Source organism: Dermacentor silvarum, chromosome 3, assembly GCF_013339745.2.
Source record: "Dermacentor silvarum isolate Dsil-2018 chromosome 3, BIME_Dsil_1.4, whole genome shotgun sequence".
Classification (NCBI taxonomy): Eukaryota; Metazoa; Arthropoda; class Arachnida; order Ixodida; family Ixodidae; genus Dermacentor; species Dermacentor silvarum.
The window spans coordinates 197,851,408-197,878,413 of NC_051156.1; the positions used below are offsets into that span (position 1 = coordinate 197,851,408).

Sequence of the window (27,006 nt, forward strand, 5' to 3'; positions counted from 1 at the left end):
ACGAGAAGCTTTCTTTCTCCATTTACTCCATCCATGCGCTGCGCTCAAGACCGGTCGTGGCTGCGCTTCGGCTAGAGTGTACTAGAATACGGTTGAGGTGGGACGAGCGGCTGGAGCGGCGCATGCTTTGCAGTGAGGCGCCCGACGTGGAAAAATACTGTGGCGGCGCTGCGATAGAAGTGTATTGGGCCGCATCAAGAACGCGCAGTTGGAAACTTCTGGCGATACTGTTCGGCAGGGTCATTCTTACTACTTTGCGCGCTGGTATTTGCATTCAGACCGCTCAAATGGTGTTCATAATTGCATGTGACATGTATTTATGCCTTAAAAATAAATTCCTTTCATTCTCTTCTTTATTTTAGTTTTTTAATGCCGCTCGGTGGTCTTCGGTCTCGGGCCGGGTTCGGGCCGGTTTCGAGTCAGGCCGGGCCGGGCGGGTAACGCAAAATATTTGCGGGCCCGGGCCGGGCTCGGGTCTCGCCATAAAACTTTCGGGCGGGCTCGGGCGGGCAGCCTAACGTAAAAACGGGCCCGGGCTGAACAAATTGGCCCGTGCAGTGCTCTATCCTCCACTTACCCCTCCTGCGCGTCGTGGGAGGGCCGTCTCTCTTCCTCAACACGACACGCTTTAGTGCTTACGTGCACTGCGCGACACGACTTACCGCATCTCGAACTATTATCTCGTCGTCGCGTCAATGCGATTCGCCTTCCTATAGCACGTAAACTCAGTTTACGTGAATGCGATGCGATGCTCCACTTCATGCGTTCATGTACACGCCGCTTTTTAACGTTCATTCGCTGAATCGGCGCCCATCATTTTGTTTGCGAGATCCCCCACAATGGGAAGGCGTTGATTGGCCACCTCGTATTTTGATTCGCCAGGCATAATATACACAAGGCTTGCCCGTCTGAATGACTTCTAGCGTTTGCAACCGCAGTGATATATACTAACGTCCCTTATATGGTCAATACAACAAATCGGCGCTTTGTGAACGTTGCGACCGAACTCTGAAGAAACCGTAGATAGTACTAGTGTTATACCACCAGGCTAGTGTTTAGCCACCAGGCTAAAATGACTGACGAAGATCGGGCCAACGACGCTGAGCGCAAACGCATTGCCCACCAGGATGGTGACCAAGTGAATGGAATTAAAACAACAAGACAAAAGTAAACAACGAAGTTATGTGTTGTGCCTTTTCAACCATTTAACAAAACCACCAAATGAAAAAATGAAATATAATTAAGCAAAACCAACAGCTTCGCTTATCTTCCATCTTCCCATAGTGGAAGGGCTCTGAATTATTTACCTTCGTCTGCCCTGAACAAAGTTCAATCATCATCATCAATCATAAAGTACAATGCTTCCGTCCACGTCGGGCTGATCAATCATACTCGAATTTTCTTTTCAGGATTTTTTATATTTATCTTCGAAAATATATCCTAATAATGCATTATGCCCAACCACCCGATTCTCGGTCAGTCCCCTTTAGCAGGTATGCGCCACAATTTTTGAGGTCATTGTAATTATCATCATAGAGTATCGAAGGGCAGTGGCTGCATCATATCCATCCTCATCGAAGAAGACGGAGAAGAACGACCATGGGCTGTTCGAGGATCGGGCAAGACTTTTGAGGCAATAACTTACCTGTGTTCTTGAAGACAATTGGACGAGACGCTTCCGTACAAGTGCAGAAATAACCGTTTATTAATGAGTCGTCTTCATTCATTCGATCCTACCGAGAAGACGTCGAAATCGCGCGCAGTAAGGTATTCACGGATACCGTGCCCCTAGAGCCGGTGAATCTCTGCGAAGCGATTCCTGCGACGAGTGCATCAGCTCCGTTGATCGTCCCCACAACGTTGTCCCCCGCACCAACACAGGTCAATGGGTCCGACGCGGTATCAAGAAGGTGCTCAACTGCTGAAATAGACAGCTCGCGACGCAGTTACGGGGATAACTTTCCCGCTATCGTCCATCCGCTGTTGTCACGACGACGGTACGTTGTGTGAGATGGACATTTGCGACGACTTCAGTGCCAAGTCAACGACCCTGACTGTCCTGCAGGGTTTTGTCCAGTCCGAAACGCGAGACATCATCCAGGAGAACGTCTACGTCATCTTGGGCCATGGCAAGTTCCAGAGGCAGGTCCTGCACTGCGCAATTTTCTCCTTGGTCGTCCTGCTCCTCCACGCGTTCGCCTACCGCGTCATCGGCCGTTCCGTGGACCACTGGTGCCGGCCGCCCGACAATCTGCGCGACATGCCCGTCCAGGAGTGGAAGAACGTGGGAATCCCCGTGCTGGCCGACGGCAGCTTCAGCAAGTGCACCGTCTACGACCCGCCGGTTCCGGTGATAACCTCTCCTCTGTTCATGACCCATCTTGAAACTTGACTTTCTGGGCTCAGTATTTCTGACTATCGCTATATCCCGGCCCACCGCCCGTTACCGAGAAAACGCTCGCCCATTCCCCTTGTTCAATCCTATTTAACGATATATCGTTCTTGGGTGCGAACGTGGCGTGTATCGCCTAGTAAGTGCTAAAGCCGATCCAAAGCGTCGAGAGCAATGTATTTTAATTAGTAAGCGCACGCAGTTCGTTCTAGGGAGTCTTTACGATCCGTCTGTCGTGCATACTCTATACGTGTACAAATTAGTGGTAGCACGCAAGTCCTTTGTTTTCCTCAATGGGACGGAACTGGGACAGTCAAGAATTCTTTCAGCAGCTGTACCATGTGTACCTCTGGAATAGTCTTTTCTTCCCAGCCAATGCTCCCACATATGCGGCACCAGCCGGGCTCTCCGATAATCATGCGCGGCACCTTTAGAAAAACTGACTCCTCATAGCAATGCGGAAATCAACATCGACGCCTTCACCGTCGCACTGCACAGTGTTCACGGCGGCCGAAAGCACCGAACGTAAAGCACTCGTAGTTGAGCATATAGAACAGCGGCAGCTCATGAGAAATGCAGGTTCATGAACTTAAGCGTTCAGCTATCGCTGTTAGTGTTTATTGCAGAACACTTTGAAATTGCTTCGCACAATGTGAATATAATACCAGACATGATTCCAGACATGCCAGACATGCCAGACCCTTAGGCGTATATATTAGCCCTGCCGACAGTGCGTAAAAGCATGCGCATTACGTACCTTAAGCAGAAGGTTCTTAGCATATCTGCACTGATATCGTACATAGAGTCATCAAGGGTACTGTTTGCTCGTGCCACACTATAGCACCGTACCCTCTGCATTGATGTGAAGGTTACTAAGGTTCACCTTGCTCAAACCGGACAAATTAAGCAATATCCTAACTTCACCTTGGCGTGATCTCCTGAAATTGGAGCACTGCAGGGTGAATAAACTAAAGGACTAGCAAAATTTATTAATGTTTAACACTTCGTCGCGAAAACAACCGTCGCGGAGACGCTTCAATTCCGCTCAGCTAAGTCTAAATTTATCACCTTTTATTCAATTTCGTGTGGACGTTTTCAATTCGCCATTGCACTTTCCAATAAAGCTAGCCCATCTCGTCGCGCAAGTGATCGAACTTCTCGCTGTTCCGGCAGGAAGGAAACGAAGAGGAACGCCGCGAAGTTCCCTGCTACCGCTGGGACTACGACATCGCGCACAAGGAAGACAGCGTCGTCAGCCGCTGGGACCTGGTGTGCCAGAACAACTGGCTCTACTCGCTCTCTTCGTCCGTCTACACGATGGGCCCAGTGCTGTTCGTGCCGCTGGCCGGCGTCGTTTCGGACCGCGTGGGACGCAGGCCGACCATCATGGCGAGCGCCATCACCATGCTTTTCTCCTGCCTCGGCGCGGGTTCGTCGCCGTCCTTCGGCCTGTTCCTCGTGGCCCGCTTGATGGTTTCAGCCACGGCCAGCGCCACTACCTTGCTCGTTTTCATCGTACTCTACGAGGTGACGGGAAACTATCGACGCGTCCTCTACGGTCTCCTGGCCACCGGCGTCGGTCCCACCGTGACGCCCGCTGTGCTGCAGATCATGTCCCTGTTCCGTCCAAACTGGAAGTTCTCGCAGGCGATGCTCGCCACTGCCACGGCGCTCGTGGTCGCCTGGTGCTACTGTATCGACGAGTCACCCGTCTGGCTCCTGGCCGTCGGCAATATCCGCCAAGCGGAGCTCACCGTTCTGCAGGGAGCCAGGTACAACGGCGTCGACCTCGGGAAAGCCAGGGCCACTTTCAAGGCCTTCAGGAGGCAACTCGAGCGGCTGGACATGGCCGCGTCTGCCGGACCGGGGAGCGACAGCAACCCGGAGAACGTGCTGCGCGTCGTCAACTTTCGCCGACGAGTCGCGTCCGTGCTCCTGTCCTGGTTCGCCGTCTCGTTCGCCTACTACGGCACGTCCTACCGCGCCATGTACATGGCGGAGCACTGGGAGTTGACGAGTCTCCTTCTCAAGGCGCTGCTCTTCGTCGCCATCTACGACAGCATGACGAGGCGGGGTCATCGGGCGACGCTGTCCGGCGTTCTGATGCTGCTGTGCGCGTCGAGCGCCGTGATGACGGCCGTCGTCGTGTGGAACGTGAGCGTTGCCATCCCGCTGCTCAAGATAGCTGTCGAGGGTGTCTCGGCTACCGCCATGTGCATCACCTACATTTACACGACCGAGGTTTTTCCCACCACCATCCGGAGCATGGGGCTGTCCGTGTCGTACACGGTGGGCCGCCTGGGCGTGCTACTGGCAACCTGGCTCAGTTACGTCGCCTACCACGGGGTATCGCTGTGGCTAAACCTATTGACGACGATACTGGTCTTTGCGAGCGCACTGGCGATTCAGTGGCTTCCCGAAGTACTCGTACAGAATAGGAAGACGAAGGGTGAGTCCACGCCTGCTCAACCGGCGGCCACTGTAGAACAGCAGCGGGAGGAAGCCCCCAAGGTGGCCCTAGAACAGGAACGAGGCGCCGTCAAGAGCGAAGGCGGCGGTAGCCCGAGTCGATCGTCGCCCTCGAAGGTTGAATCGCAGGCGGGCACTCCGCGGGCAGAGCTCGTGACGCAGCCTTCCGCGATAGCGACGCCTTCGCCGTTGTCGCGAGACTCGCCGCAACGAGAAGTGGCGTCGTTGAAATGCTCGCCGCAACAAGAAATGGCATCGTCGCAAGGCTCGCCGCAACAAGAAATAGCGTCGTCGCAAGGCTCGCCGCAACAAGAAATAGCGTCGTCGCAAGGCTCGCCCCAACAAGAAATGGCGTCGACGGCGACGCGTCGGCACCGCGTAACCAGTACAGGCAAGAAAAGTCACAAGCGCCGTAAAGGCCGCTCAGGCACTCCTTCGCCATCGAGGTCGCCGCGGTCATGACGGCGACGCGTTGAATGCCGTCGCGGTTATGGATGTGAGAGGTCCCCGTTATGACTCATTTTCCCTCTACTCTTCCCTAACATACGCTTTTGAACGAATATGTGGGTTAAACGCTTCGATGAAGGCTTTAACGCAGCTTAATTTTAATTTTTTTAAGGCCACGCCAGCTCGGTTTGTGCGTGTCGTGTCGCGTTAGAGAATCCCCATAACCACCTATTTGCATAAAGCCGCCTAACTTAGCAAGGTGTAGGGGATATATATGCCCAACATCGCGCTTCCGTTCGTCTGATGACTTACAGTGATGAAATAATTACATTGACTGTACGTGCGTTACGTGCGTGTCGCCAAGCTTTCCTTTGTGCCTCTTTAGGTCACGTCGGCGTCATTTGGTGTTTGAGGATTAGTCGTTGCGTGTGCCGCTGTGTGAGGACGCTGGAACACGTTTTATTCATTCTGATGACTTGCGCACTGTGCCGCTCGCTACATTCTTACACCTGTAGCCGCACCTCCCCACGATACCTTCTTGACGTCTCGTATACCAGTCACGTCACACCAGAGTTTCTTGCTGGTGGAAATAAATGCGAAAATCCTATAAGGCTGCAGAAAGCGACGAATACACGATTATACGTGGTACTCTCTTGATTCGAGGGATTCATGACTGGCACGAAAATAAAAGTTACTTCTCTCTCTTCCCAAAGTGCCACTGAGACTATATGAGAGACGTCGTAATGGACGCGGTTCCGGATTAATTGCCACCGCCGTGGCGTTGTTTAACAATCTAAGTGCAGGAGCGTTTTTTGAATTTCGCGCCATCAAAATGCAGCCGCTGCGGTCGGTAATCGAACCCCCGACCTCAAGCTCAGCAGGAGTATACGCTACAGTGTCGCCACCACGGCGGGTCAAGGTATTCTACTCAGGCTTGCCGTTGTCCCAGAAGGGGCGACAGCAATCCGAAGAAAAAAAATTGCCACACGAGAACTTGCTGTCAGCAGCGCCTTGATATTGGCATAAGTTCTCACTATAGAACGAAGTCTGCGCAGCACATTCCCAGTATTTCAGCAAACCCTTATATTTAAAGGTTGCCTGTGGCAGATAGCACAATTCTAGTTCATGAGCTGTTCTACTCGAAGAGGAGGAGATTACTTGCACAAAAAATTGAAATGCATACTCGACTAATTAAAAATAATTCGCTAATTAGGCTTTTGACTAATTACCTTATGGCCCATATTGCAATGTACAAATTCTAGCCGTGCACATGGAGATCGCAAAGCGGATCCACTTGGAACGAATTCTCAGGATGACACCAGTTTCAAGATAATAATTCCCGAACTTTGCGGAGAAATGCATTGGCGTTCCAGTTACTTTTGTGCTTCAATGCATAAAACGACGTTTTGTTAAGAAAGCAACTGGAACGCCAATGCTTTACTCCGCAAAGTTCGGGAAATAATATCTCGAAACTGATGTCATCCTGAGAATTCGTTCCAAGTGGATCCATCGCTTTGCGAACTCTACGATTATAATTTGTAAATTAGAATATGGGCCATACAGTAATTAGTTAAAAACTTAATTGGTGAATTTTTTAAAATTATAGTCGATTATGCATTTCAATTTTTTGTGCAAGTAGTGTACGCCTCTTCGAGTAGACCAGCTCATGAACTGGAATTGTGCTATCTGCCACAGGCAACCTTTAAAAATTTTTGAAAGTGTTCGCTCAAGCACCCGGTATAGGACAGCGGCCGGGGTCAGACGACCATTCGCATGAGCAGTTCGGAGACGCGCTCCTTGTTGAAGGTCGCCACCACACGCACTGTTCGCTTCACATCGGGCAGCAAGTCCGGCGTCCACGCGTGCACCAGCTGGCCCCTGGTGTGCATTCCGCTAAGCTCGACGGCCACGCGGCGCTCTTCCAACGCCGAGGCGACGGAGTCCGGTGCCAGCACCGCAGCCACGACCAGGGCGTCTCCCACCTCGTAACCTTTGGAGGCGGAGTTGTCGTAGTACCCGAGGCTGAAGCGCGTGATGGCGCGCACGAAGCGAGACTTGGCCGTGTCCTGCCGCGTCATCATGGAGTACACCTCCTGCTCCAAGAGAAGTTTATCGAGAGAGAAAGAGTGGACGACATTCTTTAATCGATCCTGGAATTTCTATCACAGATGTTTCTGGGAAACAGAGAAAGTGTTATGGCAGTCACTTTGAGACAAAAGAATTCGTTCGCAGGCTAGTCGGCTCTTGAAAATGTTTTTGCAGCGCGAATAGACAGCGCGTGAAGGCACACCAGCGGCGTACATGGACGCTGCACTGTGCACCTGTGATCAAAAGTAAGCATACCTCGAGTTTTGCGAACAAACTGGATTCTCTCGATTCCTCACTAATATCAGGCTAAAGACTGCACATCAGACTTGACATAGTAAACAATGCTTGTGCATTAGTCAGCTCCTGGTTGTCAGTGTTAGTCGCCAAGAAACTTGGTGCGCATCCCGCACGTAATGTACATTTGATGGGACCCTTTAGGTATTAATAAATAAATAAATAAAGTGAATAAATTCGGACTCTCTTTTTTGCAAAACCTTTTGTCCGCATACTTTGGCCCACGGGATGTGCGTCGTTTGCATGCATTCATGTGCCGTCTATTCACGCCTCAAGTACTCAGCTTCGAGACAGTCTGGCTCACCCACGGTATCGGCGACTTGACCACCGCCTCCCACGGAACGATGGTGATGGGGCACTGGGCCCTCGTGAGCACTACGTTGGCTGCCTCCGGGTCCGTCTTGAAGTTGTACTCTGCCCCCGGAAGTACGTTACCGCGACCTGCGGAAGTGTGGATCTATCGGCATTTTCCAATCACTCTTCCTCCTTGCACAAGCAACTTGTACTCAGTTTCAGAATTGCATGACATTTGTCTCCGTGGCGAAATGAGAGAATTCTGTTTAGAAACACCACTCGTCCGGAGCCATAATTTTCCTCTTCAGCAGGCGCGAGAGTAGTGGGCGAATCGGCCAGCCCAGCGTAATCACTGGTCATAACCAATGGTAACGCTGTGATAACCCAACCAGTGATAACCCAATGAAAATGGCGGGGCCGACATTTTGATTAGGTTTGGGTTGGCCAACAGCGCACTAGAGTCTGTCATTACATATAGTGAATGCTCCAACCGCTGTATTCCAGAACGTTCCTCGGTGGGACTCTCAACCTCGATTCAAGAAAGTGGGTGATGGTGCGGTTCCCTCGACTGAAGTGGTCAGTGCGCTTCAGCGAAACGTTACGGACCTCTAGTCGAATGAATCGTGGTGAAAGTCAGTTTCTGAAGCAAAATGACGTCCTAGAAATCATCGAGAAACGTAAATGTGTTATTCAATCGGGAGGCATGGCGGTGTGCTCCACTCGGTAGAGTCGGGAAGAGTTTTGAGTCGAGTACCGTTCGTGAATACGTGGGCGAGACACTGTGCGGGTGACTGCCAGTGCACTTCCATAAAACTTGGAATGTACCGCCTCTCGCATTTTTAACTATAGCGCGTGAGCGTCCACCACGCGTCATATTAGCGCCTTAAAGCGGCGATGATCAGCGAGACCGGCAGAAGTACTCTCAGGCGCACTATATAAGACTCTCCTGTGCAAAAGTCGTCTAAGGCGACGTTCCCTTCAGGAGGACGCACGACCATATTATAGCGTTCTCACGCCATATAGTTAAAAATGCGGGAGGCTGTACATGAAATTACACTCTAGAAGAATTAATTGTTGGACTAGATGGTCTAGCATGGCTTATGAGAAAAATTAGCGCGACAAAGAGACAGCGCGCTCAGGAAGAAAATACAAAGACAAGCGCTTGTCTTTAGACAGTTTTAGCAGAGCGTTGACGGCTGAGTTTGACCGCTCTGCTCAGTCAGTTGTATTCGCTCCGCTCAGACCGGTGTATCCTATCAGACCGGTGCATCAGACCAGTGCATCTCTGCCCACGTTCCGCTGCGAGACGTTGGGTCTGCCGTTTTGCAGCCAACTCGAGAGCGCATCACTGGCGCCTCTGGGAGACGCACTTGTTAAAGGGACCCTGAACCGCCACTCGGGCTTGGTGAAATAGCATAGTCCGCGAGCAGCATACGCTGCTGTGAACATATCAGCCGAGTTTTGCTGTCGTACGCGGTACGTGGAGCTCGCAAGCGGAGCGCGAAGTCGCCTTTCTCTCAAACGCTCTCTTTTCAACAGAAGCCATGATCCTCACTCTTCTCTGGACGCTTTATTTCGGAATCAAGCGGATTCCAATACGCGGCTGCTATTAGTAGCTGCGGTCGGCTACGTAGCGTAGGTACCGCGGCCGCCGCGGGGTGCCGCCACGAGTCCACTGGCTAAGCGCGCTGCTGCTCGGTGAGAACAATCGCGTTTGGCGTAGGTTTAGCGCATCGTAGGCACCAAAATGGGAAGTCGCGGCATCTACGTTAACATCCAAAAGGAAATTTGAACTGCGCGGCATGGTGACATTTAGAAGGCGAAGCGTTGTGGCCCCGCCCCACTCCGCCGTAGCCTTCGCAGTGCAAGGCTTTGAAGAAGGAACGGGAGCACAGCGGATGCCGTGTTTGATTGCCAATAACTCTACTTCTGCTGAATGCATTGACGTACTTATTGCTGCAAAGTATTCCTGAAATAGCATATTTTCACTTCAAATGCCTTTCTCCACTTCAATCAAAAGTGGTTCAGGGCCCCTTTAAAGGGTGTCAGTTTCGCCCGAAGGACAAAGCTTTGAGTGCGATAGCGCGGTCTAGCTGGCACCTTTAAAATTTCTGGCACCTTTAAGCGTTTGAACACGCCATGTGGGGCTTGTAATGACATCGCACAGACGCCACTACGTTGCCCTTAAGGATCGAGCCGCACCAGTAAAAAACATCACTTTCGCCGTTTGATCTCATACGTTCTTTAGCACTTTTAATATTTAAAAGGGCGAGGCGACGAAGAGGGAGGGGGGGGGGGGCGTTCTGCCCCGTCGGCTGCTGCTCACAGCGCGGCCGCGCGGCCGCCGTATCTTGAAAGCGATTTGCGATGGAGACAAAGTGCATGCGCCGAGTGCCGGTAGCTTCGTATGCGCTGTGCTTTCGACGTTTAATTCGCGTTGAAGCTAGATGAGAGACAGCGCGAAAGTTAATTTGCCCGCTGCTGCTGGCGCGCTTTCTCACACCGGCGTTTTCACAGCGAGTTTCCGCGGTCATCAAGCGAGTTGTGTTAATGTTTACCTGTGCGCCCGTGACACCGTGCTTGTTTATTTAGTTAGTAAGTGAATGTTTAGAACTTTATATGGCCCATTAAACTACTCTCCTTGCTTCGTATAGCTCTCTACTAATTTGCTACCGCAATCGATGCTTCGCCTTTCGGGCGAAACTGCGACCTTTATATGAGGCCCGTTTACAGCACGTGCTATATGTGCTACAGAAGCAACGTCGACGGGAACTTGACTCATCTTGGCGTTCCAAAGCAACACAAGTTCACAGGCACCGTATATTGGACGGCGTCAGGTCGACGTTGACCACCTGGGGTTCTCTAACGTCCACCTAAATCTTTGTACGCGAGCGTTTTTCAATTAATACTGTGGCTGCGCTGGCCGGGAATGTAACATGGGACTAGTTGTTCCGCAGCAGATCGCTATAACTACCAGGCCACTACATGGGGGCTTGACGAAAACCTGCTTTCTCAAACTTTCAAGCTGTTTAACCCTACGAGCCGCGCCTGAATGTTGCGGCGCTCTTTTATCACCACATAATAACTGCACTCACTGAGTTGTTCGAGCGATGCACAGCGTCCCTACCTTCCACATTTCCCCCAAGTATGAATATCTCCTTGAGGTTGGCCCCGAACCGAGGGTCCAGCATCAGCGCCAGAGCCGCGTTTGTCAGCGGTCCCAGCAGCAGCAGGGTGATCTGACCCGGGTCACGCCGTGCCATTTCAATGAGCCTCTCGGCGGCGTGCATGGGCCTGCAATGGTAATCGGTGTTGAACTCTCTCACCCAATTTTCTGCTTGTGCTTGAAAGGTTTCCAAGGAAACTCTTATGGTGGCGTAGGCTTTTTCACCGAAGCATACTAGATCGATGTTTGGTGATAAGCGAGCTGGTATAGTGATACTTCGTGTACAGCCATCTGTGCAAGCAATGCTTCATTCGCTTAATAATGATTTTTTTTTTATTGTGGACTGAGCTAGAAATTATGTGTGCCGTTAGACCTTCCGTCATGTTAGTCAACCTTTGCCAAACGTTGATGGATGCCGAATGTATCCTGAAATTATATACCGGCATTGGATGGCAGTTACAATTTACTTGAACTTCGTCGTAGGATAGTTTTTATATCACTCCGTTAATTATAATCTTCTGTTAAATTATTCTATTTAGTTTATTCCTCTTTCTTCTTGCAAAACAAATATAAATTGAGTAGATGAGTTATTTTTACACCTGAGTCACTCCACAGTCGCTAATTTATAAAGAAGAAAACAGAAATTAAAGCAGCGCAATACGGCGAGGCCACCGAAGTACTAGAAATGTGGCTTCACAAGATGTTTCTCTCAATGCATTTGCACACGACAGCAATCTTTTTGTGTGCCGGGTGATTCAGTGATCAGGAAATATTATGCAATGCACAAGTATTTAGTATATCCTACTATTTTGAGTGAAATTGAACCTTCTTCTTGCAATGAGATTGGCGATTTAGTTACTCAAACTAAACTTTCTTGTACTGTTAGCTGCGATTTACTGGCCCTTTAGCAACGTATGTGACAATGGGTTCTATCCCGTGTTGGTAAGCATTTCGGCGATATTTTTAAATGCGATAGCAATCTACAAGACACTCATTGGCCTTCGTTTTTGCTGTTGATGTAAAGTTGAGTGCGCCGATCCCGGAGGTTGTGTAATCAACGGCACGGTTGGGTTGACCCCGATACTAGTATGCCATATGTGCCTGCGTACAGGTTTTACTGTGGTTTCTGACGCGGGCTGATCACGGAGGCAAAGCTGACCAAAGCTATCGCATTAGAGTCGCTGACGTGTAGCACGAGGACTAACTGTGAGATTTTTAACAGCGAAGCTGTTTAAGGCCAGCCGTGAAACGTGCGCGTTTCACGAAAAGTCAGCCGTGCAGTAGCCATGGCAACCAGCGACGCCGCAGCTGTTAGAACACTTGGGCCGCGATTTTGTAGCTATGCTTTATGACTTATTATTCTATACTAGTATTATCATCCACCGCTCACGGCCGGCTGATCCCGTTGATAACGCGAGCGGACCGTCGCTCTGACCACTCACAAAGCGCGATAGGCGCGAAAAGGCATTATTCCTGGAAAGGCTTCGCTACAAAATACCGGCCCTGGCATAACCTCGTGACGTGATGCCAAGCCGCGCATGCGGAGTAGCGACAACCACACAGCTGCTACCGCTAAGACACGCCCAGCGACGGAGACACCTCGCTCAATCGAGTTCCGCCGCGCCGCGCCGCAGCATGTGTGACGTCACGCTTTCCGCCTTGCAGTAGCCGAGTTCTGCCGTGCCGCAGCTGGCGATAAGCTTCCACTAGGCCGCGCAAAGCTCGAGACACAGCGAAGCTGGCCGATCGATTGCGTCTCCTGGTAGTAGCTAGGTTGAACTTGGCTATGTCGAGGTTGAACTTGGTTGTATCTAGGTAGAACTCGGTAGCAGCTAGGTTCGGCCTTGGCTATGCCTGAGTTGAGCTTGGTTATGCCAAGTATCTCTTAGGTTATGACGCAATCGATCGCCCAGCTTCGCTGTGTCTCGAGCTTTGCGAGGCCTAGTGCAAGCTTTGCCGTTCTTTAGAGTGCAGCTCTTAGGCGCCCGTTCCAGCGGCGAGCGTCGGCGTTGTCCCTCATAACCAAGCGAACGAGCACAGCGAAGGATGAAAGCGAACGCGGAGCGCAGCGGCAGATGAAAGACTATGGCGAAGAGGGCGTGGGGAGGAAAGAGCAGGAGGAGGGTGCAGCGGAACCATGAGGCGGAAAGCGAACGGGGAGAGTGTGGCGAAAGCGTGAGAAGAAAAAGCGTAGTACCAGACGCAATACCGGCTTTGCGGCGACGATGGCTACCAGATGGCGCCAGAGTAGCGCGCATCGTCTGTATGGAAACAACGCGCTGTATGAGAGGAGGTCTGGCTGCGGCGGCTGCTGTGAATCGCGCCCACGCGTCACCCACGCGCTGCCTCTCGCGATCTCCCGATTAGCGATGCAGTGGCGCCACACTTGGCTCCGTTTGCAACGTGTCGCATGAGACAGACTGTCCGCACCAGCCAATATATCGCGAAATGAAAACACGTGTACATCTGCGCTCAAATTTCGCATTAGGGAGTATCGTAATCGTCGGCGAAATTTTTAAGTTTAAAGTCTGTCTAAAGCACGGAACATATCTTTGGATTATGGGGGGAATGAGAAGAGTGCGTGTCATATTGACGGGAACGAGCATGTTTGTATCCCATAAGCAAGGAATTATATATTTAATTTGCCTCTGAAAGTTGCGAAAGAATGACATATGGCATCGCCCGACAGCGAAACAGTGCAACCAATCGGTGTACCGTCACGTAACCAGAAAGCCGCGCATGGAGAGTTATATTGCTTGTATACAATATTGTATAGCCTGAAATTGTAACCTCATATCGAGAGACAGTTACAGCGCTGCACTTTTATCTTCACCCTCATTTAAAAATCACGTACTACTGAAATTGTACTTTATCTGCTCCTGGTAACTTTTTCCTTGCGTGAGAGAATAATTTCTTTCTTGTTTTCAGCTAGCGCGTGCCCAAAAGTGTCGCGAGTGACGGCGAAAGAAGTGGTGCATTAATTCATGGCCTCCGGAATCGCCTTCGAGTCCAGTAATCAATGTTGCCGACTTCCGTACAAAGCTTTAAGAAGAGACTGCGGAGATTTAAAAAAAATGTTTTATTTTAAATATTGCCACTCACATTCAAGAGAAACCACTGAACGTCTAGACACTTCGAATGGTAGGCTTTCTATTGCGATACAAAATACGTAGAAGGTCCTTGAAAAGCGGTAGACAGTCCCTCTAAACGAACCGTGAGCCCCGCCTATTCGATGAGAAGTTTTGTTTTCTTGCATGTTCCTCACGCTTACCCACTGCGGGGGATTTGCCAAAAGCCGGGGGTTAAAGGTTAAAAGGAAGGGAGAGAGAGAGAGAAAAGCCTAAACGAAAAAGTAAACCAGGGGGAAGTATAACGCTTATGATAATTGAGAAATAGATTTACCTGGCAGATACAGAAATAAAAATAATCGTAATTATATATGAAAAGCAAATTTTCTATGAGACGTTTTTGCCACCTTCCATCCACGCTGCCGTCGTCGTCCTCCTCGTCCCCTTCGTCGTCACTGCATGGAAACTGGTCCGCGACGCCTCCGAGACCGTCGCAGCCGTGGTACTCGTCGGCAAGCTGCAGTGGCTGGCTCAACGGCTGTTCGCAACCACGGTACACCGGGATCTGGCGAGAGATTTTCGTCAGTGCCACGTATTCCGCTCAATTCAATTTATTGCGAAAGAAAGCAAGTAAACTAACAATGAATCGAAACTATGCACTAAATGTTCCCATGGTTCAAAAAGCAGATAAACATCGCCCCTGCCAATACACTCCGGATAAAACAAATGCGACTTACAGCGTTTTATATGAATAAGTAATTTTATTGCGATAGCAATTATATGGACATTGTAGGCGAATTCCTATAAATGTCCACACTGTGATCAATGTGCAACACTTTATCACATGGTATGGGCTTGCGCAAACACACCACAGCTCACACCCATAACACATCCCACCACGCTGTCCAGCTCCGACTAGGGTGTCTCGATGCCAGCGGCGCTGGGCATCGAGGCACCCTAGCTCTGACTCGACGGACCAGCTCAACCTGGTCAATCGAGCGAGAAGGGCAGCTAAGGCCGCTGGACTCCTGGACTGAGGGGACCACACACTGCAGAGCGGAGGAGCTACCTACGCTCTAGTGCTCTTTGGATTAAAGTTTATTCTCTCTCTCTTTCTCTCTCTCTCTCTCTCTAGGCGAATTTCTGCCGTCGTCGCCGCTCGCCGTACGCTGTATGTGCGAGTGAAAGCATGCGACGGTGAGCCGGCAATCGCGGCTCGCGCACACAAGGGCGTTAAACGGGAAGGAAGCGCGCAGTCTTCCAGTCGCGCCATAGCTATGGTCGCGCACAACGCTCCGGAGGGAGGTAAGGGAGGTGGAGGGGCCGCGCTTTATTACTGCGGCCGCGCGCTCCCGCCGGGATCGGAACGCTACGCGGGGAGGTGGGGAGGGGCGTTCTGTGCCGCGAGCGCCCGCCCGCGCGGCTTCATCATGAAAGCCATCTGCTGCGGGGGCTCGCTGCTGCTGCTGCGCTGACTCCAGGCGGCGTTTTGACACCGAGTTCCCGCGGTCTTCGAGAGAGATGCGTTCATGTTTGCTTGTGCGCGCGTGATACCGTGCTTGTAAATTTAGTTAGTGTACCTATGTTTGCAAGTTTATACGGCCGATAAAACTACTGTTCTTACTTCTTATAGCTGTCCATTAATTTTTGCTATCACACAATCGATGCTTCGCCTTTTAGGCGAAACTACGACTTTTTAATTGCAACCGAAAGACGGGGAACTTCTTTAACATCATCCCTGTTGCTAAATACACTTACACTACAAAGTAACTGTTAACTTGGTATCCAAACTACACATGCAACACAACTCGGCAGCATTAGTGGCGTCACTGGCGGCGTAATCAGCTACCCTAGAATCCAAGTAACCCGCTCAAGTGTGTCCGTTATTTACACGTCTGTCGTCGAGCGCGTACTGCAGCATTCTCGGCTCACGTGCAATCCTAATAAACGGGTACCGTATTGTTAGCTATATTCGTGTCGTAACACATTTGGCGTAATCTGATACAGTGAGCGGCTCTCGCACTAAAGCGATGAGTGATAGCACGGCAATGATAACGCGACGAAGGCGATAAACGGTGAATAGTAAAACAATGCATAGGCAGCAATACGATAATAGGCTTTTGGTGCATCATACACTGGCACGTCGAGATCGAAAATAATCTTTAACAGGCACAGCTGTAAACGCTTCTCCGTTGACAGCCAAAAAAATGCAGACACGTATATTATGTATATTAATTGCTGACAACAGCAGTCTGAAACATGGAATAAGTTTACGCAGACATTAATATGAGATCTTGTGTGTTCATCCGCCAGCACAGGAACGCCCCTCAACTGTATGCCGCGGGATGCCAAAAAAAAAGGTTGTCGCAGTTTCACCTGAAAGGCGAAGCATCAATTGCGATAGCAAATTTGTAGAGAACTATACGGAGTAATGATATTAGCTTTATCAGCTGTATAAACTTGGACATGCAGCAGCACCGGCAACACGCAGAACTGTTGTCGACGCCGTCGGCGTTTTGCCCGCGTTCGCTCAAAATGCGTGCGGCGTTGGTGACTGTTGCCGGAGCCTCTGATATAAATAGGCACTTGGTGCCACAGCTAAACGTCGCCTCCCTTCCCTCCCCCTCCCCCCCTCCCCCACGGCCTCTCGCACGTCGGAAGAAGGCGCGTTTGCTCTACATATATGGTGATTGTAAAGGAGGAAAGAGACGCCTACTTCTGCAGCCCTTAAGGGAGCACGGCGCAGAACGCGCGTTTGTTCTCCGCCGTGCGTTCACTCCCCGTGAAAGCGCGCGTCCCTCGCGCCCTTTCACTCGCACATACAGCGTTCGGCGGCGCGCGGCGACGATTTCATCTCCATTGACGTCATACGGAACCTCACGGCGACGGCGACGGCAGAAATCTGCTTTTGAGTGTCCATATAATTGCTATCGCAATAAAAAAAACTGCTACGTTTAAAAGAAACACCATCTCCCCTTTTCAAGGGGATGCTCATATCATCGTGATTGTCGTGTCATTGTGATCATCAGTACCTAATTTCTGAACTTCAGTGCAACACCTCCTGCCTATGTTTTTGACGAGAACGAACCTGCTCATGTAGTGTGCCCGTCAGCCCAATGTGTAGCTTATGACTTCTGCTCTCAATTAAATTAGTCATTGATTTTACCTTCGCAGAGCCCACGTGTATACACAGTATGCACGTACCTCTTTTCGGCCGCACACGGCGAGCACCCGGCGCACGTTCTTCACCACGTTTTGCACGGTGGTGTTTCCGGCGACGCAGGTGACGGCCTCGACGGTCGAGTGTAGGCTCAGTGCCAGCATCAGCGCGAGCGCATCGTCCACGCCGCAGTCCACGTCCAACACGAGGCGACGGTCCCGGACCGCCTGGCCGCTATCGCCGCCACTCATGGTCGGACCCCGCAACCTCGGGAGACTGCAGGTGGGACGATAGTAAAGCATGGTAAACGCACTTGCGACGCCAAGGACATACAGGTCGACGTGGTGGAAGGACTATCGTTGCTACTGTTGTTGGAACGCGTTGTAAACTTAGATGCGGTTGTTCGTACGACTAATATACTTTTGTTTGTCCCACCAACTCCGTTTGTAGTGCAACGAACGTTACGCGTCTCGTGTCGGTCGAACGGTAACGAAAGCCGGCTATATATCCCCCCGTGTTCTTGAACATTCCTCCAATCAACTCTCCACCTCAACTCGAGAAAGTCTAGGTGCCTCGATGCCAAATAGGTTTGGCAGGGGAACCCTACGCTTAGAGGAAAGGAACCCTACCGCTTAGAGGAAGCCGTTTGGCAGCGAGGAACCCTACGAGAAAGTCGACTGCAGCGCCGTTCCTCGACAGAAGTGGTCATTACGCTTCAATGACAACTCCACGGCAATTTTTGATGTGTGCCCTACTCGGTGGAGGAAGAGCTTCGAGCCGCCGAACGTTTGTTGCGAACACAGGAGTACAAGGGGGGGGGGGGGGGGGGGGGGGGGCGTTTACAGGGGTATGAGCCATTCATTGCCTTACGTGACGGACAGATTTAATAACAGAGGTGATACGCGAATGTGTGTGCGATGACCACCAATAAGGACAGTAAGTCTGTTTGTACCTTCGTTCTAAATTCTGTTCGGGCGGCGTTGTCATATACGCTAAGACCGGCTGCGGGGTCGTTACTCCATATGTGTTACCGACTGCAGACGAGGTCGTTGCCGCGGAGTGTGCCGACGTGTGTGCCGTGCAGACTCAGGACGGAATCGTTGTTGCAATAGTCTACGTTCTTCCCGGGACGTCCAAGGGAGACCTCGAGAGTTTTAGGACTGACGCCTTTGGTTGGATCACCCCTACCGACTCCACTACCATCGTAATTGTGGGTGATTTCAACGTAGACCTGTCTCGGCCAGACGAAAAGTGGTTCTTGGCGTTTCTGTTGGAAAGGTTCGGCATTCAGTGATATGGGCGTACCACACGTCATCGCTCCTGCATAGACTTGACGTTCGCGAACAACCTTTCCAGCGTCGTTAAAGAACTTATGGCCGTCTACTATAGTGACCACAAAGCTACAGTCACCTCAGTCACAAAATAATAAAGACGGTAGAAAATGAAAATTCATGCGGTATGTGTCTTTATTTAAATCAATATAGTTTATAACCATATATACAGCTCCGCTGGTCATCCACCTTCACAGAGTGGAATGGCACTGAATTTTTTTTCTATGTTTGAGCACTTCGTGGTTATGGTGTAAATTTGAGTGCTGAAGAAGTCTATCAAGTGCTTCTATCCTTTGTATTCTTTGCGAAGCTCCCTCTCTATTACAGTGCGTACGCATTTCCGCTTTGATGTCTTTCATTAGCTTCGCTAGATCTGGTGGAATACTGTCACAGGACATAAAAAAGGGCAATAAAAGCACTCCTTTGCCACAGCGGCGAAATTAAACAAAGTAGTGGTGTGAACAGTTAGCGCTGTGCTAACGCACGAACCTGTGATTTAGATGCGAAGAGCCTGAATTGCAAATCGCCACTATCGCCGCTGCTGGCAAGTAAAAGCAGACAACCACAAGCGTACTACTTTATTGTTTGGCGGGTGTAGGTGTTCAGCTTGTGTGAGTCACTCTGTGGCTCTGCTTGGGTTAAGATTACCGGTTACGCTCACTCGAGTCTCCGCTGGCGCTGCCGGCAGGGTGGTCAGTTGCCCCACATTGCCGTCTCGGCCGTTGTAAGCAGAAAAAAGCGATGCCGTTCGCAGCGGCGAGTCGCGGCCGCTCTCTGTGAATCAGAGGGCACCGTGATCAGAGGTGCTGACGCCACACATAAGAGGTACCATAATCGACAACAGATGGCGCCACTATTTTCGTCATTTTCTCGCTTACCAAAGCTCTGTTTTCATTACGAATGAGTAATTCGATCGTCATTACAAAAGCATAATCTTTCAATCTAGTTCGACTTGATATTTGTCTTCAGTGTCCCTTTAAAGCCAGTCTGGATAATATCCAGAATGGCCTTACGGCGGGCGAAACTCCATTAGCATGGTACTGTTGCTTTGTTCACGAATATAGGTCGAGATTCTTTGGCCACGAATATAGGTCGATAGATCATTTTGGGCAAAGTTCTAGAGAGAGAAAAAAAAAGGTCTACCTATAATCGAATAAATACGGTACGTCCAGTTGGCGCCACGCGGAGGGAGGTCAGAGGCGAAAAATGGAGGGGCCCTTCTTCTATGGTTGTCATTTAAGGTTGGATGACGCGACCCATATAGCTTACGTTGTAGTGCACGATGTTAGACGGATTACACACATGTGCATCAAATTTATTATTATTATTATTATTATTATTATTATTATTATTATTATTATTATTATTATTATTATTATTATTATTATTATTATTATTATTATTGCAAAGCGGCGCAAAAAAGATAAACAAGGAGATGTGGGCAGGGAGGACGGGGGGAGAGATAAGTGGTGTCAACTAAGTCAAACACCTGCCGCTGCAGGACCAATGGCTACGACGCTCATTACAGGGTCCCGGGTTCGATTCGCAGCCCGGGCGACTACATTTCTCTGTACAGGCGGAGTGCGAACCCATGTATACTACTACTTAGAGCGCGGTGCACGCTAGAAGAACCTCAGGTGGTCAAACTCCATCCGGAGACCTCCACTATAGCTCGTAGTCCCACCAAGGCCAGCTCCACCGGCTTCGGAACGTTAAACTCTATCAATCAATCAATTAAACAAGTCGAACGCGTTCCACACATACACGCACTTGCCTTCTGGTGTCGCGAGAGGAGCTTCGTGCAGAGTATACAGACTTGGCTGCCCGTTGCTTTGTATGGCGAGGCCGAACTGCTGCCAACGAGCCTCCGGCGATAAAAAGAGCTCGCATTCAAGCAGGCGGTTCATCCACACCGAGCACTGCGAAGCGGCTTATCGCTGTCGTATAGGCCTCGCTGAGTGAGCCTCGAGATATTAGCGTGTAGCAATCTGCGATTCAGCCTGCCAAGCGCCGAAACAGCGGCGATAGCGGGAGATCAGCAGATAGCGAATACCTGCGCTGCCGCTGAGACCAGCGCAGGGAGTGTGTGAGGGCTTTATTGCACGACTGTTGAGGCTGGCCCTGCCACTGAGAAAAAACAGAACGCGTGCGGCTGGAGCCAGTGGCGGGGGTGACCTGCTTGTAAACTCCTATACAAGGGCTGAGTTCGTGGCTCAAATATTATTCGTGTGAAGACGCGTTGACCATTGCGGCTTCCTTTTCATTGTCTTCTTTTTCCCTTTTGAGAAATTGGATATACGGCTGTAATAAGTGTTTCCATTCTTTTTTAAGTGAAGCTTCTTTGTCTGCTGCCCTGCGTGCTGAGATTGGCGTAGGTATGAAGGTACGTTTCTAGACAAGTACGCTACAGAGTGGTCGCAGGGCAGGCGAATCGGCTTATATGCCCTTCTGTACTTGCCTATATGCAGACGTTCCGGTGGCCGAATCTGTTACCTACGGCATTATGTAATGAAACAACAAACGGCACCTAAATATTATTACTGCAACAGTTATCGGCCTTCAAGAGCATAGTTCTTTTATTAAAGCGACGCTTTCTTGACCTATCTCCTCGGCATCTGGCATGGCTGCTCGGTCCGGGGTTCTCGGCGAGCAAACGGGGCCAATCCCGGCGACAGCGTAATAATAAACGGGGCCGATTTAATTTCGGAGATAGTGCAATCAAAACTGGACCCATCCTGGAGGCTGTGTAGTAGGCGGTCCTGCGAGGCCTTGGACTGAGGGTCTTCACCAGCTCCATTATTAATTTTAAATAAAGTGTATCTCTCTCTCTCTCTCTATCTATCTCTCTCTCCTTTTAACCCATTTTTCATCTCCCACACCGCCAAATCGCAGGGCACTCAATAAAGTTATTTGAATGAATGAATGGGCATTTCGCCCTTATGGTCTCCACTTTACAGCTGTTACAGACAACAGTCTGTTGGTATAGCTACAATCCGCCAAAGTTGGCAGGAGTTGTCCCTGAAATTGCAAGAGTACACGCCTACTGTTCTGCATAGTTGCGGTTTCCCGGTATCGAGACACCCGACTTCCTTTCCTCCCATCCAGTCTACTTGGCCTAGGTAGATCATTTGAAGGACGCACAATTAAGGGATTCCGAACTCACTGGCGTCATGCTCGCTTAAGGTGCGCGTAGTGAGTCGCCGCTTGCCTTACCTCAGAATCCGTCGCTGCTATAAGTTAGAAAACGGCCAACTGCGGCCCACTGGGCGATAGCGCGGCCAGCTTCCTGTTTGGCTATGCCTTTGCTACCGCATGCTCTTAAGCTTTACACGCTGTAATCGCTGATGACGCTCCCACCGCTGGGCATATGTCGCGCATGTTTGGCCGAACGGTGCCGGTGGAGAAATATGGGCCGTCACGTAAAACAGCACGTGACTTTCTAGCTCAACTTGGCCCAATCGGAAGATACCTGCGTGCGCTTCAAGAGCTCAAATGCAGGGCATTCCACCTCCTAACACCCCTCCCTCCTTTTTTTTTTCTTTTTTTTTAAGTTATGTAGACTACGTGAGATGGTTTACTCGTGTACTTACTCGTGCCCGTACTTACTCGTGGCCGTCGACCGCATTCCCGAATAGGCCAACGAGCTAGCCAAGAATTCCTAAAGTGAAACAATTCATTCATTCATTCATTCATTCATTCATTCATTCATTCATTCATTCATTCATTCATTCATTCATTCGCAAAGAAAAAGAAAAGGAACTCGTAGCACTTATCACTCTGAATTTTCCAATTTGTCGTGCGCCCGCTAATAACCGCCTCTGTATGTACATCCGAAGCGGCACAATTAGCTGAGGCGTTGCGCTGCTGAGCACGAGGTCGCGGGATCGAATCCCGGTCGCGGCGGCCGCATTTCGGTGGAGGCGAAATGCAAAAAAAACGCCCGTGTGCGTGCGTTGTATAGCGCACGTTAAAGAACCCCGAGTGGTCAAAATTAATCCGGAGCCCTCCACTACGGTGTGCCTCATAATCAGAACTGGTTTTGGCACGTAAAACCCCAGAAAGAAGAAGAACATCCGAAGCGACGGAACTGCGCTAACTGCCACGGATGATTTCGTAATCTAAATCACGTTGGTAACAAATCGAACAACACCACTATACGATAAATCAAGTGGTACACACGCGAAAACGACTTCATCACCTGCTTGTTCGGCGCCGCACTCCGATGCAGTCCGTCTCCATCCGGGGCGCGCCGTCTTGCAGAGGCTGAGAAGAGAGGCATGTGAAGCAACGGGGCGGCGCTCGTCTTATCAATTCGAAAATTATCTCCCTTTCTTCGCGCAAGCTCAAACTACTTGTCGCCGAACGTCTCTTCGTTCGTAGATCCATGTTGACTATATATACCGTCCTAGCTGGATCGTATCTGCGATCCTTCCTTGAAACCGGTTGACGCTTCCTGCCGATGCTTCGCCTCGTAAGAGTCCTTCGATGCATGTATGGGCGCGCAATCAGAGCGGCCGGTGAGACGTATGCCTGTGTGTGCGTGTGTGTGCCGTGCGCGTGAAACGCGATCGCACCGCTTCTGCCGCCGCGCCGGATTCCGATTGCTCGACGCAAACCGCGCGTAGACGAATAAGCAACGCGACCGTGCCGGCAGCGGGGCCGTCTCTGAACGGCCTGCATGCAGCGGCGGTATATAGAATTCACGTTCCCTGGCCGATTATTGTCAAGAATAGTTCGGTTTTTGCCATCCCGCGACTCAGGCTTGCCGGCAGTTTCCTGTGCTTCCTCCCACTCGGGCCTATACAGCGCTGAAGCACACCATGCCACGTCACCCCCCCCCTCCTCCCCCCCCCCCTAACTTCAACCTTTCCCACTGTACATTATTACGTAAAGTGAAATATGGCAGCCTATAAAAATACAACTTCCTTATCCCTATCTTTTTTTTCCTAGAGGAGAAGGACGCGCGAGCGACCTGAATCTAAAGGACGTATTGACTTACCGCTATTAGAAAGACGAATACAGAGGTATAGACGTAAGAGACGACGCGGTCTCGTCGTTTCTGTTTCTGACTCTTTGTTCGTCTGTGCATTGGTAAATTTGCCAACTAGTGTCGCAGTGCGGGCTTGTTGGTACGCCATCTTGGAATGTACTATAGTGAAGCGCGAACAAGACGCGGGGACACGAGACGTGAACGCACGTGAACATGAACACATGCACCGACACTGGGCTATACGCAGTCACAGCCCCTTAATTGTTTCTGTGTTCATGTGCTAACTCTCGCGCCCTCATCGTCTTGTTCAGATCGCTACACTATAGTATTCCAAGATGGTAAGTTTGTCATTTTGCAAACACAAACTATAAGCGAAAAAGAAGTTTCTTTTCTTTTTTTTTCTGAAATGACCTGAATGTATACTTGCTTACGAGATTTTACTATTCTTACGGAAACGTTCAGGTGTCACCAAACTGTAACAACTGCACCTGTAGCAACCGAATGGACGGTACTATGCAGTAGACTCGGATCCATGAAAATGGTTGTGCGGATGCGTTCGATGCTTTCACGACCGTTTTAATTTGACGTGAATGCTATGTAATCGAGATATTGTTCGTGCAGCATACCAAGGTCGCGACACCGATGAAGTTCAAACAAAATCCTCTTAAACCTTGGAAGTTTAATTGATTCGCAGAGTATTGAAGGCATAGTGTACCCACTTGGCTCAAACGAACGCCTTTTTGTTTGAACTACTTGCTTCGGTGCGTATACATCACTGCAGAAATGACGAGGCGTCTTACAACCAAAACAGCGTTAAAAAAATTACTGCAGAAACTCCCTAGTGGGACTTCCTCAAAAAGTGCACAAGCATTCTTTCGAGTCGCTCATATATAGTCATAATCCTAAATCCCAGTAGTCATACGTAGTCATAAATCATTCTCATATATATATATATATATATATATATATATATATATATATATTGGCGTTCCAGTTAATTCTGTGCTTCAATGCATAAAGCGACGTTTTGTTAAGAACCTAACTGGAACACCAATGCATTTCTCCACAAAGTTCGGGAATTAATATCTCGAAACTGGTGTCATCATGAGAATTCGTTCCAAGTGGATCCGCCTTGCGAACTCCACGGCTACAATTTGTAAATTGCAATATGGGCCATCAGATAATTAGTTAAAACCTAATTAGTGAAGTTCTGTTAATTATTCGATTATGTATTTCAATTTCTTGTGGAAGTAATGTCCGCCTCTTCGAGTAGACCAGCTCATGAACTAGAATTGTGCTATCTGCCACAGGCAACCTTTCAGAATTTTTTAAGTGTTCGCTGATTTCACCCTATATATAATATATATATATATATATATATATATATATATATATATATATATATCGTGCCACGCGTTACGGATGGACAGATTTCCGAGGCAAGTAGCCCTAGAATGCTTATGCATTAAAAACAGAGCCGCGCTCCTAGTAGACAGTCATGGTGCATCGTAGGACATTTGCTGATAAGAACACTTGTGAGGCAAAGTTTAATTAATTTATTTTTTCGTGCGTTGCCACCTACGTATGTAATACTTACGTGTTTTTTTTTTCACTAGGAATAAAACCTTACTATCATTTTACTGAGTACTCCATAATAATTCCTGTCTGGTGTCCAGTGACATCTGATCACTGGCCCGATCTTGTCACTGGCCCAATGAATGTACGTGCTGCAATTAGTTTGTGGCCTCTCTCGCTTGTTTATTTCGGCTACTTGTACAGATCGTAGACGTAGTCGGTCTTCGCCAATATTTCCTTGCAGCTGACCTTTGCGTTTCCTGCTCTGTAAAGGTAAAGATGGCATAAAGAACACTCATCGTAACGGGTAACACATTGGCGAGTACGATTTGTACGCTCGATCACGAACGAGCAGCGCACGCTGTGAAAGTATAAAGCATGCGTAAGTACCGACCCTGCCATCTTGAAGACGTTCGGCTGGATGTACTCGACGTCCGTATTGCGGCAGATGAGAGTTGCCAGCGTCACCTTGGCGATGTCCTGGACTTGTTCTGTACGAGAATTCCGAGAGAAAAAAAAAAACAGGCCGTATTTTGATGGGTGCAAAATGCAAGAACGCTCCTGCGCTTCGATTTGGTTCGCGTTGGAAAACCCCACATGTCATTAAAATTACTCCAGAGCCCTTCTGTACGGCGTTTCTCATAATTTTATGGTACTGCTTTGGGACGTTAAGCCCAATAAATAAATAAATCAATCAATCAAATACTCAGTCAATCAATCATAGACGTTAAATGTATAGTATAGCAACTACGGCAAGTGCTACCGCCCTTCTCTACGGCCTTTCTCATAACTCTATGGTACTGCTTTGGGACGTTAAGCCCCATAAATCAATCAATCGATCAATCAAAAACTCAGTCAATCAATCATAGACGTTAAATGTAGTATAGCAACTACAGCAAGTGCTACCAACACTTGTACCTGATCCCCCAATCACTCTACCAGCTGTCTGTCATTTTTCGTTGCCTCTTACGACCACCTACGGCGGCAAACATGGAAAGAAAGGCGTAGTAGTCCATCTGCACGAACCCTTGCTGAAGGCCCCCGGGTGGTAGAGGTTCTCGAACCAGAAACGGTCCGCGTACTTAAGCCGGTAGTACTGCTCTCCCAAGATGCACAGTGTAGTGGGCCCGTAGAAGGAGCCCTGTACGGGCGTCTCCAGCGCCAGGCCCGCAATCAAGTCCAGGTCCTCGAAGTAGTTCCTGCCGTAACCAAGAAAGAGCCCGTTCACGGTTCCAGATCGACGCACACTCAGTGTTGCTCTATCGTTGCAGAACTCGAAGGAAAGCTTCGGCGCAACTGCATGAGGTAGATAGTGTGTCGCTTTCGCGTGTACGCTTCCTAGCCAAGGCTTATGGGGAACTTTCTTTTTGTGCCAGCGATAATAACTGGAACTGTGTCGCTTCGAATGGTGTGCAACAAACGAACGTATACAGAACATTCGCTGTCAGTAGCACGCAGACACAACAAGGACTTCAGTCGAAGACCTCTGAGATCACAACCCAAGGTGATTCTTAGTTAACCGTTTATGATATTGCCTATGTAAGAACTCAACGGTCCGGGAGTGCATGTTTCTCTGTCCAGGGCGCTTGAGCGGCGCACAGCGAGGCTAAGCAAGCTATGTTCTATCGCGATAGAAATTATACGGACCCTCGAGGCGTGTTCCCGCCGCCGCCGTGCTGTCTTGGTATCGACGGCGCATGCGCGGCCCGCGCCTTATGGGCAAGAAAGCCTC

General features: G+C 49.7%; 2 protein-coding genes and 1 pseudogene across 3 annotated transcripts; 1 reads left to right on the forward strand and 2 right to left on the reverse strand.

The window, feature by feature from the left end:
• The first annotated feature begins 1,699 nt into the window (after positions 1 to 1,699).
• LOC119445135 (solute carrier family 22 member 7) lies at positions 1,700 to 5,323 on the forward strand. The gene is made up of 2 exons (XM_049664894.1): positions 1,700 to 2,380; positions 3,566 to 5,323. Exons 1-2 carry the CDS (start codon positions 2,012 to 2,014, stop codon positions 5,321 to 5,323), a joined length of 2,127 nt encoding a protein of 708 aa, XP_049520851.1. The 5' UTR covers positions 1,700 to 2,011.
• A 537-nt stretch (positions 5,324 to 5,860) lies between these two features.
• Positions 5,861 to 19,214, reverse strand: LOC119446430 (pyrimidine-specific ribonucleoside hydrolase RihA). 2 transcript variants are annotated; one of them, XM_049664136.1, is made up of 6 exons: positions 19,199 to 19,214; positions 17,423 to 17,654; positions 14,626 to 14,783; positions 11,112 to 11,278; positions 7,995 to 8,131; positions 5,861 to 7,401 (listed from the first exon to the last, which is right to left on the reverse strand). In XM_049664136.1, exons 2-6 carry the CDS (start codon positions 17,627 to 17,629, stop codon positions 7,066 to 7,068), a joined length of 1,005 nt encoding a protein of 334 aa, XP_049520093.1. In that variant the 5' UTR covers positions 17,630 to 17,654; positions 19,199 to 19,214; the 3' UTR covers positions 5,861 to 7,065. The 2 variants fall into 2 exon arrangements, with proteins under 2 accessions (XP_049520093.1, XP_049520092.1); XM_049664135.1 differs by lacking the exon at positions 19,199 to 19,214 and having other exon boundaries at positions 17,423 to 17,738.
• A 6,076-nt stretch (positions 19,215 to 25,290) lies between these two features.
• Positions 25,291 to 27,006, reverse strand: part of LOC119446431 (peroxidase-like) — a 33,332-nt pseudogene continuing 31,616 nt past the window's right edge.